Here is a 22157-nt window from a genome sequence, read left to right as displayed (position 1 = left end):
TAGGAGTGAAGAAGATATCCCCCAAGAAAGGGTGGAGAATGAAAAACTCCTGGAGTATCAGAATATCTGAGTACAGGGTATAATATAATAACCATAATTGAGAAAGGATACTTCTATACTTCTGTAGCATTTGAGTATTTCTGGCAGGAAAGCCAGTTTTCTATTAGAGATTCGTCACTCATAAAGACTTAAGCAGTTACATTCTTTACACCTGAGGAGTCATACACATGCATTGTGACTCAGTTGATTCATGGTTAGGCTAATTTTCATATAAGCTGCAGTTCGTTTCTTTTGGCCTTCATGATGGTTTAATTTTCTTTTGTAAATCATATCCTGTTGCCACACTCAAGTGGGGATGATGTGCTTGTCCTTCTATCTTTTATCATCCTTCCCTTCTCCAAATGCCCTTAAATAGTGTTGTTTGACAAAGCATGTTCTTAACTAATTTCACTTTCCACACAGAATGGGAAGTACTTCTAATGGCACCCCTTTTCAGAGCTGCATCCTCCCCAGTATCTGAGCCCTTTTCCTGACTTCATTTTTCTTTCCCACAGTAGGCTCTTATTGCTTCCAGTTTACAGCTCCGTTCAGGTGGCCTTGTGCAGGCGTTATTTGAGTTCATGTTTTCCCACCCTCAGATCAAACATGGTCATAATGATATGGCCTTCAAAAATGTGATGCTCGTATTAAAAGTCCCCATAAACGTGGCAGGGATCCTGTAATTGAAAGAAGGCGCAGAACAACTGATTAGATCTCAGGTATAGATCTTTAGGGTGGTCTTTTCATGCTGTTAAATTGGTCATTTGTATTTATAGCTTTGGCAGGGAGGGCTGGAATCTAACCTGGTGCTAATACCAACACTCTCCCACACTTGGCCTTATCTCATTCCCCATTAGTTTTACTTGGCATCCATGAGTGGACTCAAATCAAAGTGAATCTGAATGAACCGTGCTAGTCTTAATTTATCCAACTGTCTTCTGAGGTTCTTTGACCATCTGAGATTAAAGATACGCTTAATGTCAAGAAACTATGTTCTAATAAAAACTAAGTAGATAAGTTTACCAAGTTAAAAAAAAATAACAATAACTGTGATTTTAAGCTTTGAAAGCAAAAAGGTTTATCTATTAAGTTGCAGACCCAGTGATAGCTGGAACTATGTCTGTCTGGTTCTGTTCATTTTCTTGTCTCAATATAATATAGGCTTAGCCTGGCCAATAATAGGTGTTAATAATTATTTTTTTAATTAATGAACAAAGAACCTGTGTCTTGTAAAGTGCCTGCAGACTTTTTTCCCCCTACATGGGTTTCCTGTTTAAGTCCTTTTAGTGTTGGTAAATTGTGCCAGAATCTGGTAAGATGCATTTTTGGTCTACAACGCACCCCTGTGGTTAGGTGTCCTGGATATCAAAGTGTCTTTCTATGCTGCAGATATGCATATACCCATTTTTTCATAAGTACTTAAAGTAGATTGATAAAGGCTGAAGTTGAACCTCTGGAAACTGTAGAATAAGAGTGTTATTAGGTAATCTCTTCACTTCCGCCCCCAGAATATAGAGTGTAAACCATCTGAGCCACTATATTCAAACTTTAAGGTTACAGAAATCAGGACAGGTCACTGATCGGGACCATGAGACCTGTAAAAGGAAATAATTCTCATATTCTTTACAGAACTTCCAGAAGGAAGGACTGCGGCGGGAGAAGCACACACTCTACATGGGCCAAAATGAGTTCTTGTATATATCACTACTCAAAAAAGCACCCGTGGGGATGACTCCAAAGAACATTAGATGGCCAAGAATTAAGACAGTCTTGTGATTTCCAGGTCGCTGAAGTAACACAGCAGTAATCCTTGGAAGGTGGAGAAAACCTTATCAGAGGTTTATTAAGTAGACTCTTATCTGACCGGATTAATTTGAATCCATTTTTTTTCCCAGCAATTTCTGTCAAGAGCATATATTTCCCCCACTCGCCAACAGTTTCTATGTCTCTTCCTCTCCCTCCTCTCTGCCTCTCTCCCTACCCTTTCTTCCTCCTCTCTTCTCCCTTCCACTCAACCCCCTTTAAATATTTAATTTACCCAAGTATTTAATATTTACTCAATATTTAATTTTCTTTTTGGCTAAGCATCCAATAAATTCTCTTTTCAGTAATTTTTCCCCCTTTCTCTCCAATGAAACATTTTGCAAAAAAAGGATGTCTAAACTCTTTTTACTGATATAAATACCTGAAAAATATCCCCTCCCACAAGAAAAAGAAAACTGATAGTTTAAAACTTCTAAATAAAACAGCACACCTCATGACCAAATGAAATTTATTCCCAGAATGTAAAGATGAGACTATATAGGGAAGTCTCATCTTGCTAATATAGTGACAGTTAACACAATTCACCAATTAATAGCTCTAACAAGAAAACTCATATGATTATCTCTCTGTTGTTGTTGTTCAGTCACTAAGTCTTGTCTGACTCTTTGTGACCCCATGAACTACAGCACACCCAGCTTCCCTGTCCTTCACTATCTCCCAGAGTTTGCTCAAACTCATGTCCATTGAGTCGGTGATGCCATCCAACCATCTCATCCTCTGTCACCCTCTTCTCCTCCTGACCTCAATCTTTCCCAACATTAGGTTCTTTTTCCAATGAATCAGCTTTTTGCATCAGGTGGCCAAAATATTGGAGCTTCAGCTTCAGCATCAGTCCTTCCAATGAATATTCAGGATTATCTCTTTAGATAGTAAAAAATGCAGGTGACAGAACTCAACATCCATTCTTCATTTAAAAGCTCCGTAATAATTAACTAGCACATGCTTTCTTAATATAAGAAAAATAAATCCATCATAACCCCACATTTACAACTCTTAGCATAGGTGAAAGCTCAATCTGCCTTCTGTATGAGAGCTTCTAGACATTGAGGAGAAATACCAGTACCCATTAAAAAGAAAGACAAATAATATGAACAGAAACTGCTTTTTTTAAACATATGACAAATAACACTCTCAAAAGGAGAGAAATGCAAAATAAATTACATTGAAATTCCTTTTCTTCACATTCAATACTGGCAAAATTATAAAAATTCAGTAACAGACTATTGGCAGTACAGTAGGATAGGTAGGCTTCACTCTTCCTTGTTAAAATCTTCACATTGTACATCTATTCTTTCCCTAATCCAGCTAACATTTTTACTACCAATATTTTGAACTCATTTTCTGGTAAATTATTTATTTCTATTTCCCTGTTTTGTTTTCCAGGGGTTTCTTTCTTGCTCTTTCCCTTGAGAGCAGTTCCTCTGCCTTTTCATTTTACCTTCTCTGCCTCCGTGTACTCAGGTGAAACCGTTGCATGCGTCTTATGTGGGAGCATCCCTGTACAGACCGCATGTGTCTGACGCCTTCAGGGGGAGAGTTGGATTTGACGTGGACAAGTTTCGTCTTTCCTTGGGGTGTGCTGTTAGCTCTCCCCTTGGTGGACGGTGCGGCTGGAGATGGAGGGGCTGGAGCTGGCGCCAGGTATGGGGCAGGACAGCCCTTCTGCTCAGTGACCCTCACTGCCCTTGTAGGGACAGAGTCGGATCCCAAGCTGCTGGAACAGAGGTCCTGAGGTTCAGGCTCACACTGTCTGTGTCCCTTTTAAGTGTGTGTTTTCCACTATCCCTGCATGGAGACCCTTGCCTCAGAGAGGGGCAGTGCTGAAGCAAGGGGGGGCCCCTGCAGGCTCTAAGCCCATGTCAGCTGCAGAGGTCCAAGTTGTTTCTGATGCTGTGCTTGAGTTGTTTTTTCAGTTGCTAAGTCCTGTCCAACTCTTTTGTGACCCCATGGAGTGTAGACCACCAGGTCTCTCTGTCTCAGGCAAGAATATTGAAGTGGGTTGCCATTTCCTTTTCCAGGGGATCCTCTCAACCCAGGGATCGAACCCGCATCTCTTGCATTGGCAGGATTCTTTACCCACTGCACCACCTGGGAATCCCCGTTCTTGTGTCGATGCCCCGAGTTGTTTCCCTCCCTCCACTCAGACTCAGTCTTGGGTCCAAGTCCCTTTTTCCCGCACAGCCAATCACTGACCCTAGTCTCTGGCAGCCTGTGGTGGAGCCACCGTGCCCGGAGACTGGCGCCCACAGCAGACTCTCGGTGTGTGTTGTCGGGGCGTGAGCTGTGGTAGAGTGTCTGCCGTCAGAGATATGGACTGCTTCTGATTCGCTGCTCAAGCAAGCACCAACAGTGGGCTCTGCCCTGGGACCAGGTTGCCTCTGCATCTCACAGTTGAATATTCCCAGTTGTGACTGCCCCAGATCCAGTGCCAAGCTCCTGTTATCCCAGAAGTCCTCCAGTGAGCCATAGGGACTCACCTCCCCTTGTAGGATCCTAGGAGTGGGGCATCCAGTCTGTGGCTTGACCCACTCCCTTCCCAGGGTGGGTGTCCACCTGTGAAACCTCCCTTTTCCCCCTGCGTGCCCTAGGTACAGGTTCCCTACCCAATGACTTTTCTTTGCTTCCTGCCCAACTACATGGGTGCCTTTCTTTCAGCCTTGGTTGTTTGTGCAGTAGTCCTTCTCCCAGTTTCCAGTTAGTTTTCAATAAGATTTACTCCACAGGTATATGTATTTTTGACATGTTCTTATCGGGAGATGAATTCCATGTCCTTTCACTCCACCACCTTGATGGATCTCCAGAATGCATCATGACTTCCAGCAGTTAAAAGAGTGCTTCATTTAATGCAGCAGTCTTTTGAGGCTGATTTTATTATCCCTAACTTTCCAGGTAAGGAGACCGAGTCTGAGAATTTCAGGAACTTACTCAAGGTCAGTGTGATCTTAATCCTAGTGTTGGTATTGTGCCATTGTAATAACTTGGAAAATAATTTCTTTTTTCGGTGTTCTAAGACCCTGGTAGCTAACCAGAAATAAGCGTTTTCTCTCACCATCTAAACGAGAAAAACATGAAAATAGCAGACTTGTCCACCATAGTTTAATGCCAGCAACTCCCAATCCTGGAGTCCTAATACAGACTCCAATCTAGGCGCCACCCCACCCCCGCAACCGACAGTAACAACAGAAGTTTCATTTGTACTTAGGAAAGAATTGCAGTGACAAGTAGTTCAGTATTTTATGGAATCAGTATTGAACTCTACATTCTTGCATAATAGTGTTTTCATGATAAATTGCTTTGTGTAATTGTTGGCTCAGCCTCCACTTCCTCTTTGGATTCTTGACAACTATCATTGAGGTTTTCATCAGTGATTGATTGCAATTGCTATCAGATGACTTCTCTTTGAATTACTCAGTTATTGTCTTCATGTTGGAAGAACCTAACACCTATACAGCCTTCTGGGAGTTATTGTCCAGAATACATATTATATAATGTGTGATTTTGCAGATAATGTACAAATCTGGAATGATCTCTTCATTCTTTCAAATAATTGTTTTTGTTCAGTTGCTAAGTTGTGTCTGACCCCTTGCGACCCCATGAACTGCAGCATGCCCGGCTTTCCTGTCCTGGAGTTTGCTCAAACTCGTGTCCATTGAGTCAGTGGTGCCATCCAACCATTTCATCCTCTGTCGTCCCCTTCTCCACCTGCCTACAGGTCTGTTTCTTCTGTCGAGTTCATTTTGCTTTAGAAGGATTGTGGCAGCCAGTAGGAACCCAGGACTGAATGATGTAATGTAGGTGGAGAGCTTAGCACAGAGCCTGGCACTATATATATGTCAGCTACTGCTATATTCTCAGGCATTTTATCACAATCTGGTCAAAAGGTTCAGAGGCTGGAGCTCAGAAAATCAATCACAGAAGTGTTGCTTCCTAATGATTTGAGTAACTGCAGTTGCAAAATCAAATGGCAAATAATAAGTAAGTACAGTAAAAGGTCTTATGTACCAGAGGGAAAATCATGTTCAACTTAGTCATCTTTTCTAAAAGTAAGTCAAAAGCAATGAAAATAAACTGAATTTCCCTAGGACATGAAGCTTTATTTGTTATAATTTGTTGTTGTTCAATCACTAAGTTATGTCCAAACTCTTTGTGACCCCATGCACTGCAGCACACCAGGCTTCCCTGTCCTTCAGTGTCTCTCAGAGTGTCCTCAAACTCATGTCCATTGAGTCGGTAATGCCATCCATCTCATCCTCTGTCTCCCCTTCTCCTTCTGCCTTCAGTAGTTCCCAGCATGACGGTCTTTTTCAATGAGTTGGTTCTTTGCATCAGGTGGCCAAAGTATTGAAGCTTCAGCTTCAACATCAGCCCTTCCAGTGGATATTCAGGATTGATTTCCATTAGGAATAATTTGTAGATCACTATAAGGCAATGGCAGCCCACTCCAGTACTCTTGCCTGGAAAATCCCATGGACAGAGGAGCCTGGTAGGCAGCAGTCCATGAGGTCGCTAAGAGTCGGACACAACTGAGCAACTTCATTTTCACTTCTCACTTTCATGCCCTGAAGAAGGAAATGGCAACCCACTCCAGTGTTCTTGCCTGGAGAATACCAAGGACGGGGGAGCCTGGTGGGCTGCCGTCTATGGGGTTGCACAGAGTTGGACACGACCGAAGTGACTTGGCAGCATATATGTGATTAGAATAAAAATCAGGTACCAGATATGCCTGAGCGTTTCTACAGTATTGTATTTTTTACTATAATATTAAAATATTTCATTTTAAATTATTATTGTAGTGTCTATACTTATACCTTAATGATAGAAAGTATTTCCATAATTCTATTAAATATGACTTGCCTTGTGGATCTAACTTCATGGTTACTCAAGTCAACAGTATCGCCACCTAGTGGCCATCAAGTTGAACTGCAAACACATGATCCCTGGGACTCAGAAAGTCTGATTGCCTTGTTCCACGGGCTAAAAGTGATTGAAAATGACACTGAGCACCACTAGAGTAAATGATTGTAACTATCCTTGATCACTGTTAATTACCGGAACATTCAGACTCTGCTTTCTAGCAGATGGGAGAAAGATGAGACTTCGAAAGGTTGCAAGCTGAAGCTAGAGAATGTGATCATTTAATTCCTTGATCCTTTTATTAATCTTTTGAATTGAGAACTGTATCTGCCTTTCTCCACCAGTTTTTATATTCAAGTTTTGATTTCTATTAGTTTTCTTCTGCAAATAAAAAAAATGTGTGTTTGAGTAGATCATAACTGTTTTTAGTAGGGATAAACAATGGTTTTTCAACTATAGAAAATATGCAGTGTTGGTTTATGTCCTTTAATAAAATTAGCAAAAGCTAAGTGTTTAACTTCTTGAAGTGCTGATCCATGATAGCACATCCTCACTCCATCTCAGAGTCTGGAACCAGGACCTTTTTTTACTTACCACTTCCCCTCTTTCCCTATCATCTACCAACGTGTTGACATTCAAATTATTCATTGAAATGAACAAACCATCTGCCTACTGAGATCATCACCCCATCCCAATTCCTTGCTGAAATAAATGAAATGTGGGATGAGTAATTGTAATATAATAATTCTAAGGGAGTGTAATATATTCAAGTAGATTGAATGCGGAAATCCACTAAAAATACATTTGAAATTGCTATTCTTCCCAGGAGGGCACTATTCTTTCCTTAATATCTTCCCTTTGGTTTCATGATTCTAGGATTAAGCCTAATTGCTAACATAATATATGTGCGTGATCATCTGCTTTCTTAAACTTAAGCTTCCTCTGGCATTGGTTTCCAGTTTGTAGTCATGGCTGTGGCATTAACGGTAATTGGTCTGAGCTTCATGTGGTGAAATAGGTTCCAGCATGTTGACAGCAATTAATGAAGCTAGTTGGTCCTGGGTAAGATTCAAGGGATGGGTTTTGCATCTCTTTCAAATTGTTTTCTTATTGTTTCTGTTGTAGTCTCCTGGGAGACTGTAGTGAAAAGAGGGCTGGCTTTAGAATTACACAAACCTGAGTTCAAATCCTTTCCCTTTCTGACCTTGAAAGTTATTGTATCCAAACAAGGCTGAGTTGTCTCATCCCAAAGATAGAAGTAGTAACATCAACACCGTAAGGTTTTTGTAATTATCAAATCAGCTTACATATGTCAGCCACCTAGTACAGTATCTCACCAAGTAATATGCATAAATATTTGCCCTCTGCCTTCCCTTAACCCTCTCATTATGTTCCCTTGTGTCCCTTGTGTTTTGTTGTGACTTATATTTATGAAACAGAGTCAGATTTAGTTCCATCTAAGATACTTTGTTGATAACAGGTCTTTTTTTTTTTTTTTTTGCCATACTAGTTGTTCAAATTGTTCTTTCAATAGTAAGGTCTTACTATGTTCTAGGCACTGTGCTACTTGCTAATGATAAGCAAGATGAACACAGTCTTTGCTTCTGGAATTTATGTATGCAAGTGGAGATTATAGCTTACTGGCATTAAGAATCCACATGCTATATTCTGGCTATCTGTAATAAACTCAAAACTGAGTAGGTTTATTACTGTCTGTCTCAGTTCTGTGAGTTGACTTGACTCATCTGGGTGGTTCTTACTCTGAGTTTTCCATGAGGTTGAAGTCAGAAAGTAGCTGGATTTGGAATCATCTGATTACGTACACACGTCTGGATCCTGGGCTGGGATGGCTAGCACAGGTGGGAGGTACTGACCTTCTCCTAGTCCATGCAGTCTTCCCACTTGTCCTGGGCTTCCTCACAGCGTTGGGTCTTGGGGGTGGTTAGATTTCTTACATAGTGGCTGACTCTTTCCAGAAACAAATGTTCCCCCTCAAAGCAGAAACAACTAATCCTCTTAAAGGCTGGAGATAAGACATCTTGTCACTTGATCAAAGAAGTCACAAACCAGCCCGTTTTCAACATAGTGGAGCAATAGACCCCCACCTCTCAGTGGAGAACAGTGCATATATACGAGGAAGGAAAGAATTGATGGTGGCTCTCCTGGAGGCAGGCGACCACAGAGTGTCAGATTGTTCTCCAGTTTTATGTCTCTTGTTGTCTAGACTCTTAACTAGTAGGTTCTGGCTTTTACTTTACTGAGTCCACCAAGATTTGTGAAGCTGACTACTAGTGCTTGCCCTGGGAACAGGAATCAGTATTGCCTTGAGGGGTCAGACAGTTGGCAAAATAGAAATATGTTTCCTCTGGTCCTTATAAGTTCTTCAGGACAGATAATATTTCCAGGGAATAAGATTTCATCACTCTCCTCAGTCTCCTTCTGAAGAAACATCCTTATTTCTCTGTGTTACTACAGGGAAAGAAATAGCCTCAAAAATAGTAGCCACACGAACCCACCTTACCAAGTGATTCACATGTTCTAGCCCTTGTTTCAGCACGTGAGAACCATCACCATCATGATATATTTCCTGGATCTCAGTGTCAATTCCCATTGGTATAGTTTCTACTCTGCATTGTTTATGGTGTTTTCCTTGGAATTGGAGCCTTAAAGCATCAGTCCTCTGAGAACTCAACACCTCATGTTGTTGATGCTATGAAGATTGTCCTCCTTCCTTGCCCCAGGGACAAATGACCTGTAACCTACTCTCCTAGACCTCTTTCCTACAACCTTATCATCTTTTCATTTTAAATATGGTTCAATGCACTAAAATAAAAACCAAGAAGTCAAATTCCCCAGCACAGACATGAGAAAGGAAAGAAAGTTGAAGCTGCCATGTTCTTCTTGTCAGTGTAATTGCCGCTTGATTTAAGGTCTGAATTTAACTGTTACAACTTTTAAAGAGTAAATTATCAAAAAATCGACCAAATTGGGAACTTGGGTATTTCCTTTCCTGTACACTTGTCTTCTTTATTTTCCTGGGCTCCAGAATCACTGCAGATGGTGACTGCAGCCATGAAATTAAAAGATGCTTGCTCCTTGGAAGAAAAGCTATGACCAACCTAGACAGCATATTAAAAAGCAGAGACATTACTTTGCCAGCAAAAGGTCCATGTAGTCAAAGCTATGGTTTTTCCAGTAGTCATGTATGGATGTGAGAGTTGGACCACAAAGAAAGCTGAGCACCGAAGAATTTATGCTTTTGAACTGTGGTATTAGAGAAGACTCTTGAGAGTCCCTTGGACTGCAAGGAGATGAAATCAGTCCTGAATATCCATTGGAAGGACTGATGCTGAAGCTGAAACTCCAATACTTTAGCCACCTGATGCAAAGAAGTGACTCTTTGGAAAAGACCCTGGTACTGGGAAAGGTTGAAGGCAGGAGGAAAAGGGGACAACAGAGGATGAGATGGTTGGATGGCATCACCGACTCAATGGACATGAGTTTGAGCAAGCTCCGGGAGCTGGTGATGGACAGGGAAGCCTGGTGTGCTGCAGTCCATGCGGTCGCAGAGTCAGACACAACTGAGCGACTGAACTGAACTCTTGTCTTTAATAAAATTGTCCACTCTGAAAGCCCAGTGATAGGTTCTGTATGCCTTTCTCTAGTGAGTTATGTTTTGCTCTCTGGTCCCTCAACGGCCAGGTTAACGATGCTGCCTCTGACAGAAGATTGAGTGGCCCACCACTGCCAGAAAAGCATCTGCTGGAATATTTTAATCTAATATGAATCCACAGAGTTTTGATTTTTCCCTAAGAAGGTAAACAACCTTTTAAAGACAGACCTAGGAAGACTTTCCCTAGCTACAGCAGGTAATTGTGGTCACAGGGGATCAGGATTTGTCCTTTGTACTCAATGAATTCTTCCTGTGCTTATCAGGGCTGTCCTCGTTTACTATCTTAACTGTGAACTACTGAATAACACAGTACGTATGACCATTTGCGCACTGCCTAAATATGCTTAAAAATGCTTTCTAGATTCCATATATTCATTGATATATGATATTTGTCTTTCTCTGACTTAGTATAAATGGCTTTAGGTTCTCTATGACAACCTAGAGAGGTGGGATGTGGAGGGAAGTAGGAGGGCGGTTTAAGAGGGAGAGGACATATTGAGGCTGATTCATGTTGGTGTGTGACAGAAACCATCACAATATTGTAAAGTAATTATCCTCCAATTAAAAATAAAAGACTGTAAAATAAAAAATTAATAAAAATGCTTTCCACTCGGGACGGTATATAGGTTTATATACCATAAACCTATAGGATGGTATATAGGTTTAAGAGCCACTTCTAAAAACCACATTGAAAATACTTTTGCTATTGCTATTTTATCTACCAGTTTTCTGTTCCCGAAACTATAGATGAGAAACCAAAAATCTGAAATTTATGCTCGTTTATGAGTTTTGATCATGTGTTCCAGGTGGATTGATTTGCACCACCACCTTGTCTTAACTTAAAATAATGACGTTGTTCCCCTGGATTTATATAACCTCTTCTCCCGGGACACACTATACTCTGAGATTAGAATACCACATAATGTGTATGTTAGTATTTCTCATAAGTATTAAATGGATAGCATCCAAGAGGCATCTAAGGAGGAACAAGCTACAAAAGTAGCCTAGATTGTTTCCCACAAACTGTGATAATCCAAACTCAAGCAAGATCAATGAGCTGCCGGGAAACAGGAAACAAACATTCCAAGCAGAAATATCTCAAGTAATAGCCAAAGGGATAAAGAAAACCACTGGCTGGATAAACTGTGATAAATGGCGGTGGTTTGTTTGTTTTTAAATTTTGTTCCTATGTGTAAGTCCCTCTTTGAGCAACAGTTTCTGTGTAATACAAGCCCTTTGTACTGTGTGACACTCCTGTCTATGTGTATCTTCCAAAGATGGGGAGGGTGGAGTGAGGAGTCATCTTTTCTTCTTTAAACAGCTATTTCTCACACTGTTTAGAACTTAACCAGTTGTGTGCATTCTCTTTCCAGTACTGCAGTTGTGCAAGTTGCTGTCCACTTACTGCTCTGTATATGTGGGGAATCCTCCTCGTGTCTGCACCATTTTTATACACCCCACCTCCCTCTTGGGTTGTGTTCCTCGTCCTCCCGAGGATCGCTGTGCCCCCCACATCTGCCTCTCCCCAAAAGCAGCCATCTTTGCCTCGGTGCTGAATGAAATAACCAAGCCTCCGGGATTCCTGTAACTTGCCTGCATGTTGATCCCCACGTGATCTAAAATGCCTTTCACTTGGCTGTTATACTTTAGAAGTGAAATGGTTTTAATCATTTACAGGTAATTATCTGCAGAGATGAGAGGCTCGTGCCATGCTGTTAACTCCTTAGTAGAATCTTTCGGGTGATGGTACCAAATGCTCCCACCTTTCTAATGGGGGAAAGAGAGCTGCCGCTAGCGAGATTTTCAGCTTGTCTCAGGGTTCCTCCTGAGGATATGTTAATCCTGAAGGTGACCTGCTTGTCAACCCTCTCCAGGAAAGAGGTATCACCTGTTCTGGCTTTTTTCTGCCCCTCTGCTTCCCTGCCACAGCTGCCCCAGGGACAGGGGGTCCCCGAGCCGCAGAGCTGGGACACAGCAGTGACACACAGAAGCTGAGTGATGCACGAAGCAGGGACCCTCCGTTCTGCCCACAAATCTCAGCTTGTTTCTCACCAGCCTCCCCGTCCCCCGCGATCTGTTTAGGATGACAGGGCTGCGGTTCTCCCTTGGGTGTTTGTTCAATGTGAATCTGTCACATTTCTAAGTTGTGTTGCCCTGATTGTTCAGAGGGCAAAATCTGACATTTGGTTGACTTACCAATGTAGGTTTTCCCCACGATATGCATACAGTTCACCGTGTACCTGTAGAAAGTTCCCAATAATTAGAGGCAATGTTTTTTATTGTTGCTGCCTGCTTCGTGGCTGTATCACTGCATGTTAAAACAATACCTCGGGCTGCACAGTAGAATTTTTTTTTATGCTCATTCTCATTTTGAGGAGGAATAGGTTCTCAAGAGAATCCTCTCAGTTCTGTATCTGGGACTCTGATAGGCACCAGGCATTATTGATTTCCATAGTCAGCCCAAGTCTGGGTCTCTGGATGGAGACCTTCTGACAGAGGCAAAGAGAAAAACACATAAACCACACTAGGAGTTGCTCATCACCTTTCACCACCATGGCGTTTCCCAGTTAATAGCTCTTCACGTATGACGTGTCCCGCTGTGGAATCCAGGGGGCTTCCAGTCCTTGACCTCAAGTAGGTCACTGTCTAGATTAGGAGACAAGGAAGACACTGAAATAGTGAGCAGTTGTCCAGTGTGGCCAATGCTAAGTGTCCATTGAAATCTGAGAGGGCCCAGAAGTTCCCTGAAACAGACTCTTCTTAGCTGCAGAAGCCTTGGAACTTTGCTTACAGTTGACTCTCTCCAGTTGATTCTTGCATATGAATATCTCCAAATCTCCCAACCCCAGGGAGTGGTGACCTGGGGAAATAGGATGCAGAAAGAGGTGTTTGGGATTAATATATATCCACTGCTATGTATGAAATAGATAACCAACAGGGACCTGCTGTATAGCCCAGGGAACTATACTCCATACTTTGTAATAACCTATAAGGGAAAAGAATCTGAAAAAGAATATACACACACACGTGTGTGTGTGTGTAACTGAATCACTTTGCTGTGTACTTGAAACTAACACAATATTGTAAATCAACTATACTTCAATTTGAAGAAATAAAATAAATAAAGAAAGTGACAGCCCTGACACTACTCAGGGAAAGCCGGCTACTCGAGCTGGGCTCGCTGGTCCCTGGCTTTGATCTGGAGTCGTGTTCCCATGAGAGTTCTGCCCGCTCCTCCTCTGTCACATATGACAGACTCCCCCCCAGTTTGGTCCCATTTCAAGGGAAATGAGCTGTTTGTCCAGTCACCATCTCCAGGCTGTGTAAACAAGCAGATGGGCAATTAGTGGCTCTGTGAGGCTTTGGCCCGCCACGCCGCTGGCACCGACGGAGAACCATCCCTCATCTCTTGGACGACAGTCGTGCAGGCATGAGATAATGGGGACTGCCCAGCTTTCGAGATTTCTTCATGCTGTTTAGATTTCGGTCTTCGTGTCAAAATCCTATTGTTCAAGTGTTTTTGGCAATAGCAACCACTGCCACTCAGCTAATTTGGGGGGGGCAAACAGAATAATTTAGATTCTGTCGCGTTGATTTTTTTTTTCTCATTAAGCCATTTTTTAATGAGCAGGAAATAGAACCAAGACATGGAGATCTGTAGGTAATATCTTTCCTTAATTAGCCAAATGCTGACAGAGAGGTCACCCAGTTGAGCACCGTTTACTCCTTGCTCCTTGAAGCCGCTGTATGTGCGATGCACGCAGACCAGAGGTCAGGGGAGTGTAGGGAGGATGGGACTGGGGCCTCCTGAGCTGCTTGGCCGCCCGTGGCCTTGTCAAACATGCAGTCAGGTCACTTGTAACCCTGGGGCTGCCGTCATTCATGTTTACTTGAGCATTTCACATTGGCCAGTGTGTTTCTTCTCGGATTCAAAATGCCCAGAGGCTTTATGGAGGCTCCCCACCTCCCCCCCACCCCACAATTTACCATTTGTCTCTTCTTGAGGTGCACAGAAATCAGACACCGGTCCCTCGGTACCCAGGCCGTCCTCAGCATAAGCCGATGGCGTTGTATTTCCTTTGTTCTTTCCCCAGACATTGGCATCACCTCCTCAGGTTTTTTTTTTTTTTTCTTTCTCTCCTTCTGCTTTTAATTTTCTTTTCCCTCTTACCTCAGTTTTCTCTGCCTTCTTTCATAGCTTTCTGTTTTCTCTCCGCATCCCCCTCCCCTCTTATGTTTTTGGTTTCTGGTAACACGCTTTCCAGATTCTTTCTTATTCAGGAATCCCTGTCTTGGCCCAGCATCATTCCAATCATTCTGGTCTTTTTTTTTTCTCACTGCTTGCAGTCTTACATTCATTCCTTTCCCAACCCTCCACTACCACCTCCTAGAACCTTTGAAGTCTTCAGACTAGGTCGTGCTGTGCTGTGTAGAGGGAACAAGAGCCCTGGGTGATGTTTTCAGTGTGATGACTGTGAAAGTGACCATCTTTCTCCCATTTTGTCCTGGACATCTGCTCATGGGCAAGGAAGTCCTCTGTGACTGATCATAACTATTCTTTTCCAGTTGTTCAGCATTTATAGGCCTTACTGTGGGTAGGCCCTGAGAAAAAACAATGAATCAGGTATGAATTTCAGTTTCAAGGGCCCTATAGCTTTAACACAAAACCTCAATCAACATTTCAACAGCATTGGGTAGAACTGAGCAACTCATGCTTTAGAAAATGCCTTCTTCTTCTTTTTTTTTTTTAGCTTCCAGCCAACATTCTCTTTTATCCTCTTTCTATTGGGTTGGCCAAAAATTTCTTTATGGAGGATGTCACTGAAAAATCTGAACAGACTTTTTGGCCAACCTAATAATTCACAAATACTCCTGTGTCTTCTATGCTGGTTTGTCATCTTCCTGATCTCTCAACTTCAGAGGACTTTACGACTTGGTCCATGGAGGTCTTCTCTCTCTAGCTCTGCTCACTGCTACCAGGTGATCTCATTAAGCCTTTAAATAGCTGTTATCTTTATTCTGATGGCTCCCAAATTTATGTCTCTAGGCCATACCCCTCCTCTGGACTCCAGATTTGCATGTCTCACTGCTTGTTGATGTCTTCACTTGACTGTCAAATAAGTATCTCATAGCTGGTATCCAAAACCAAACTTTGATTTCCCACTCCACCCCATCACCTTCAGATATCTGCTTTCCTCTAATAAACAGAACTGTCATTCTTCAAGATGCTGGAGCCAGAAATCTTGGACACTTAGACCCTTTTTGATCTCTCAATGAGCAACCAATCCATCAGCAAATCCTGTCACCTCTTTCTTCAGAATATATCCAGAATCTGACAACTCTCTATTTTTCCTGCTACTGCATTGGTTCAAGCCATCATTCTTTCTTGCCTGGACTGTTGTAATACTTAAAATTAAATATAAGATTATCACTCATTAAAAAAAAAAAAACAAAAAAACACCTTCCAGAGACTTTCCATTTTAATCTTCATGAAATTCAGAGTCCTTATTAAACCCTTTGTCATCTGACTGCAGCCACCTCACTGTCCTCAGTTTTTAGCATTCCTTACCTTGTTCTTTTTAGCTCTAATGCCCTTAGCTTTCCTGCTGACCTTTGAACCTGGCCAGCATAGTCCTGGCCTGACCACTTCCTTGGGCTGCAGGAAGTGTCCTGGCTCTTCCTCTGGTCAGAATGCACTTCCTTCAAATATTCACATGGCTTGCCTCTCTCACTTCATTCTGGTCCTTGCACAAATTTTAAAGAGAATATCCTGATAAAATAACAACTATTCCGACCCTACTGTTCTTTCTTCTCATTTCTGTGCTTTATATAGCTTCTTAGAACTTATCTGCATTCAAAATATGATGCATTTCATTGTTTTCTGTTTGGTCCCATTAAATGTATGTTTCTTTAAGTCAGAGATTCTGTTCTGCTCATGACTTACAGTGCCTGTAAGCACCCTATGGATATTTTTGAATTAATGAAGAAAAGAGATCCTTTCAAGAATGTGCATAAAAGGTGCCATGTAACTCAGAGGAGAGAGAAATCAGGAAAGAAGGTGGATTTTGAGCTAAGAATTGATGTGTAGAACATGAAGAATATTCCAGGGGGATTGGATTGACCCCAAGCAGCATATACAGATTGCAGTAAATAGATTCACTGTAGCTGGTGCATTCTGTACCCAGTGTCCCAGTTGCCCAGGAGTGATCAGGAGGCAAGGCAGTTCTAACCATGCCCCTGACCACTCTGCCCAAGGTACACTTGTCTTGTTGAGGTCAGATTTCTGCTGAGCCAGTGCTAGACCCAGAGGAAGGTAACAAAGTGAGAGGCTGCTTGTGGAACTGGAAGACATTCTTGATACACTCACCTGCAGAATCACTTTGGGGAGAGTGTGAGGAAGATACAAAGGAAGTAGATGAAGAGAAGCAGTAAAGATTGCATCCCCTGGTAGAGATGGTTTTTAGTCATATAGTCTAAAAACTAAACTCAAAAATGATGCATTACAGCTGGATGGACCAGGAGTCTTCCATCTACCATCAACACCACCTCTGAGCTCCATTCCGCTTTGAACGTTCCTTCCCTTGAAACTGTTAAGACACTTGACTTCTTTGGGCATTTATGGTGGTTTCATTGCTAAGTCATGTCCAACTCTTGTGACCCCGTGGACTGTAGCCTGCCAGACTCCTCTGTCCATGGGAGTTTCCAGGCAAGAATACTGGGCTGGTTGCTGTTTCCTTCTCCAAGAGATCTTCCAGACTCAGAAATCAAATCCAGGTCTCCTGCATTGCAGGTGGATTCTTTATCAACTGAGCTATGGCATCTGTTTCTTTATAAAGTGAAGATACTGGGATCCCAAAGGTCCCATCTAGCTTCACCATTCTGTATATCTACCAGTAGTAGGAAACAAAGTTGGGAATTTTTGAAAAGTAGTAGAGGAGATGGAAAAATGTATCTAGGTCATGAATAGTATAGAATGCCAGGCTAAAAGGTCTGTATTTGACCCTCTATGTACTAGGGGGCCATTGAAGATTTAAGTAAGAAAGTGATGTGCTGAGAGCTAAGAAATAGAAAGATGATACTGGCCACCTGTACAGTGACCTGGAGGCAGGAGCGACAGTGACTAGAAGTAATGATTTAAGAAGCCCTGTGGTGGTTTAAGAGAAAAGTGACGAGGGTCTGGATTAGGATGCATTTTATGAGGAAAGGTATGAGAAGTTGAATATGGACATTACAAAGGCAGATCCCCAGGATTTAGACACTGATTGAATGTACAGTCCATGAAGGCAGAGCAGAGACCACATCAGTTGTATTCATTAGTGTATCCCCAACACTTGACATGTAACAGATAGACACTAAATATTTGTCATTGAATGAATGTGAGTCATTGACTGTGGGAGGTTCAGATGACAGTGAGACTCAGCTTTAGTTGCAGAAAGAACAGAGTATCATGAAAAAGCGAACTCTGGATGATGAACTTGGACCATACATCCTGATTTCACTCTGGAACATATTGGGAATATACCTGAATAATATGTCTAGCAGGTGATGGATACTTGAGTCTAGCACTTGTCAGTGGAAAAAAGTCACATCAAAATACTGAGTTGTGAGGCTGAAAATGGAGAACAAGGGGAGGGAGAGAAAGCAGTGGAGTAGGTTGTGGGAGGGCAGACAACATCCTATAACAGATGTGCTCAGTTGTGTCCAGCTCTCTGCAACCCCATGGACTGTAGCCCACCAGGCTTCTCTGTCCATGAAATGTTCCAAGCAAGAATACTGGAGCGGGTTGCCATTTGCTACTCCAGGGGATTTTCCCAACCCACGGATTGAACCTGTGTCTCTGGCATCTCCTGCATTGGCAGGCAGATTCTTTACCTCTGCACCGCCTGGGAAGCCCACCATAAGAGATAGGGGGGGAAAATGATGCAACCTAAAGTAGTATATGACGCTAAATCTAAGGGAAGAGAAGCCCAAGGAGCTGGTATAAGCAGCGTGAACTCTTGTAAAAAGGCTGAAGATGATGAGTATTGGATGTCAACCAAAGCTAATCTACACATAAAGTGGATGGAGCTGGGGGCTCAGAAGTGGCCCTGGGGTGACAGATTTGCCACTACAGGACCGAGGGTAGCTTGAGGAGGAGTCAGACCTCTGTGTTTAAATCACATCATTCCTTACTACTTCCATAGCCGTTTTCGTGTATCCTGGTCAACCACATGTTTATGTCAGACCCAAGCTTGCCCAGAAGACTGTCTCTCCACTTGGAGAAAGAAATAAATCTCAACACCTCCTTTTTACAACGTTAAAGCATTGGTCTACTACTGTTGTGTTATTTTCCAGCCCGAGCCAGGGGGTTTGTGGCGAGAGCAAAGCGAGTTAGTTTTGTGAGTGCTGTCTTCTGTGAGGGGCTTAGTCGGGGGTTAGAAAGGCATGGAGTGTTCTGGAGCATCGCCCTGCAGCCTGGGCCCTGGCTGGACCCTGTCCTTGCTCATCCTGTCCCCACAGTGCCCGAGCGCAGCAGGACCGACGCAGCTCTGCTGCTCCTCGTGTTGCTTCAGTGAAGCTCTTTTGCCTTATCATCAGAATTTCTCTTCTTTTTAATTGATGTATAGTTGATGTAGAATATTATATAAGTTACAAGTGTACAATACAGAGATTCACAATCTTTAAAGTATATCCTCCCTTTGTAGTTATTAATGGGGTTTCTCTGCTGGCTCAGTGGTAAGGAATCTGCCTGCCAATGCAGGAGAGAGGAGCTTGATTCCTGGGTCGGGAAGATCCCCTGAAGTAGGAAATGGCAACCCACTCCAGTATTCTTGCCTGGAGAATTCCATGGACAGACAAGCCTGGCAGGCTACAATCCATGGGGTTGGGAAAAAGTCAGACATGACATAGTGACTAAAAGCAAAAATAACAAACAAAATAGTTTTTATAAAGGAATTGGCTATATTACCTCTGTTGTACAATATATGCTTGTAGCTCATTTTATGTCTAATAATTTGTACCTCCAAATCCCCTACCCCTATCATGCTCCTCTCCACCTCCCTCTTCCCACTGGTAACCACTAGTTTGTTCTCTATATCTGCATCTGTTTCTTTTTTGTTGTTTTATTCACTAGTTTGTTGTATTTTTTAGATTCCACATATAATATTTGTCTTGTGAAATACAGTATTTGTCTTTCTCTGTCTGACTTATGTTACTTAGCATGATGCCCTCCAGGTTCATCCATGTTGCTTCAAATGGCAACTTTTAGTTCTTTTTATGGCTGAGTAATATTCCACTGTATGTGTATTATGTGTGTAACCCACATCTTCTTTACCCCTCATCTGGTGATGGACACTTAGGTTACTTCCATATCTTGGCAACTGTAAATAATGCCACTGTGAACGGTGGGGTGTATGCATCCTTTGGAATTAGCATTTTGGGGATTTTTTGGATATGTACCCAGGAGTGGAATTGCTGGACCATATGGTAGCTCTGGGGCTTCCCAGGTGGCACTGGTGGTAAAGAACCCACCTGCCAATGCAGGATAGTAAGAGACATGGGTTCGATCCCTGGGTCAGGAAGATCCCCTTGAGGAGGGCACGGCAACCCACTCCAGTTATCTTGCCTGGAGAATCCCATGGACAGAGGAGCCTGGAGGGCTACAGTCAGTAGGGTCACAAAGAGTCAGACACAACTGAAGTGACTGAGCACGCACACATACACATGGTCGTTCTGTCTCCGGTGTTTTGAGGAACCTCCATACTGTTTTCCCTAGTAGCTGCACCATGGAAATTTACATTCCTTCCAACAGTGTACAAAGGTTCCCTTTTCTTCACACCCTCCCCAGCATTTGTTATCTTTGTGTTCTTTTTGGTGACAGCCATTCTGACAGGTGTGAGGTAATATCTTATTGTTGCTTTGATTTGCATTTCTCTGATGGTTAGTGACGTTGGACATCTTAGGTGCCTGCTGGTCATCTACATTTCCTCTTTGAAGAAATGTCTATTCGGTTCTCCATCAGTATTTCTGAGGTGGATAAAAGCTTGAAACTTTCTTATTAAGTGTACAATAAAGAGACCAGGAGAGAGATGTCTCAAACAATGGGTGTGTCGTCTTCTTTACCAAACAATAGATATAGTTTTATTTTCATTAAGTGCAAAGTTTGTGAGATTTTCATTACATGCAAAGTTTGTGATCTGGCCATTTGTAATATTGAATCCAAAAGTAAGGAAGAAAGAGTTGCTGAAGTAAAGCTAAGTTAGAATATGAATTATTGTTGCTATAAATTACAATAAGTAGAACCAGTGAAATGGGAGATGTGAACATTACTCCTCAAAAAAAAAAAAAAACAGTGAACAGAACAGCATGTGAAAAGCTTTGTTTTCTCTTTCCATCATTTTGCAAGTTTCACTTTATTCCTTCCCCCTTTGTACCAGACAGACTTTTACCACTGGGAATCCTCCTTGTTTGTGTCCCAAGGTTATCTGAACACCAAGGTCACACTTAAGAAGGAAAGGTTATCAACTCAGGGAGATTGAAATAGGAGTCCTGTGGAATTACCCATAACATCTATTTGAAAACAAAACCCTTGCAAACCATCACATCATGGAAATCACAGCCCATAATGAGAAAACTGCCAAGCTTTTTGAGGTTGCAACTTAGACCACACAAACAAAATGTGTCTGTGTCTCCAAGTGACTCTGGTTTGGAAACTAGAAGAATAGGGCATTCGATCAACCTTCCTCACAGGATCTCTAGTACTTTCCCCACTTCCGGTGGCAGAAACCTGGTTGGTGGTCTGAGCCAGGAAGGAAAGTGATATTTCAGTTTGGGAGAGAAAAATAATTCTAAGTTTACAGTTTTAGAGTCATGATTTAGAAAAAATAAACCAAAAGAAGGGATGCCTTTTATTTAAAGTCAGTCAACTTACATTTTCTCTGAATGCTTTGCTTCCCTTGTGCTTGAGTATCTGTGATTACGTGGTGAGGACCTGACATGCATCCCAGTCAGGCTGGTTGACGTCCGTGTGTCCTGCCCTCTCCTCCAGTTCTTCCTCGTGGGCTTTCCAGCACCCATGGATTTTAGAAAGAAAGGGAATGGATTCCCTGCTTCTACTCAGTTTCCAAACCAGTCCTACGTAATGCAGATTCTCAGGCTTGAATTAAGGTAATGCCTTTCCTACGAGGATGCCCAAAAGCCACAATACCAACTGCATGGCCACTTTGTGTACAGCCGAACTTTTGAGTATTTTTGGTACCAGTGTTATCATTTTGAACAGTTTAAATGAGTAAATGCTTCAGACTTCTCTATGCAATGACTATGAGACCCCTGTCCTACTGTTAACAAGGTAATCAGTGATGACCACCATTCTGCCTTTGAATGGTTCTTCAGGATCAGTTGTTGTTCAGTCACTAAGTCGTGTCTGAGTCTGCAACCCCATAGACTGCAGTATGCCAGGCTTCCCTGTCCTTCACTATCTCCCAGAGCTTGCTCAAAATCATGTCCGTTGAGTCGGTGATGCCATCCAGCCATTTCATCCTCTGTCATCCCCTTCTCCTGCCTTCAGTCTTTCCTAGCATCAGGGTCTTTTCCAGTGAGTCAGCTCTTTGCATCAGGTGGCCAAAGTATTGGAGCTTCAGCTTCAGCCTCAGTCCTTCCAGTGAATATTCAGGGTTGACTGCCTTCAGGATGGACTGGTTGGATCTCCTTGCTGTCCAAGGGACTCTCAAGAGTCTTCTCCAACACCACAGATCGAAAGCATCAATTCTTTGGTGCTCAGCTTTCTTTA

The 22157-nt window shown here is 42.4% G+C and overlaps 1 protein-coding gene across 4 annotated transcripts in view; it reads left to right on the top strand.

Moving 5' to 3' along the window:
- FMN1 (formin 1) overlaps window positions 1-22157 on the top strand; it is a 441751-nt gene that overhangs the window by 347406 nt on the left and 72188 nt on the right. The window contains exon 15 of one of the 4 annotated variants that reach the window (XM_061157644.1): window positions 1669-3057. The exons of the other annotated variants lie outside the window; for them this stretch is intronic. Coding sequence (XP_061013627.1) covers window positions 1669-1727 — 59 coding nt within the window. The 3' untranslated portion in view covers window positions 1728-3057. Of the gene's footprint in view, window positions 1-1668; window positions 3058-22157 lie in introns of those variants that run through there. 4 annotated transcript variants of the gene reach the window in all.

This window comes from Dama dama, chromosome 12 (genome assembly GCF_033118175.1).
Source record: "Dama dama isolate Ldn47 chromosome 12, ASM3311817v1, whole genome shotgun sequence".
NCBI classification, from domain to species: domain Eukaryota; kingdom Metazoa; phylum Chordata; class Mammalia; order Artiodactyla; family Cervidae; genus Dama; species Dama dama.
This window is presented reverse-complemented; position numbering and strand designations above follow the sequence as displayed.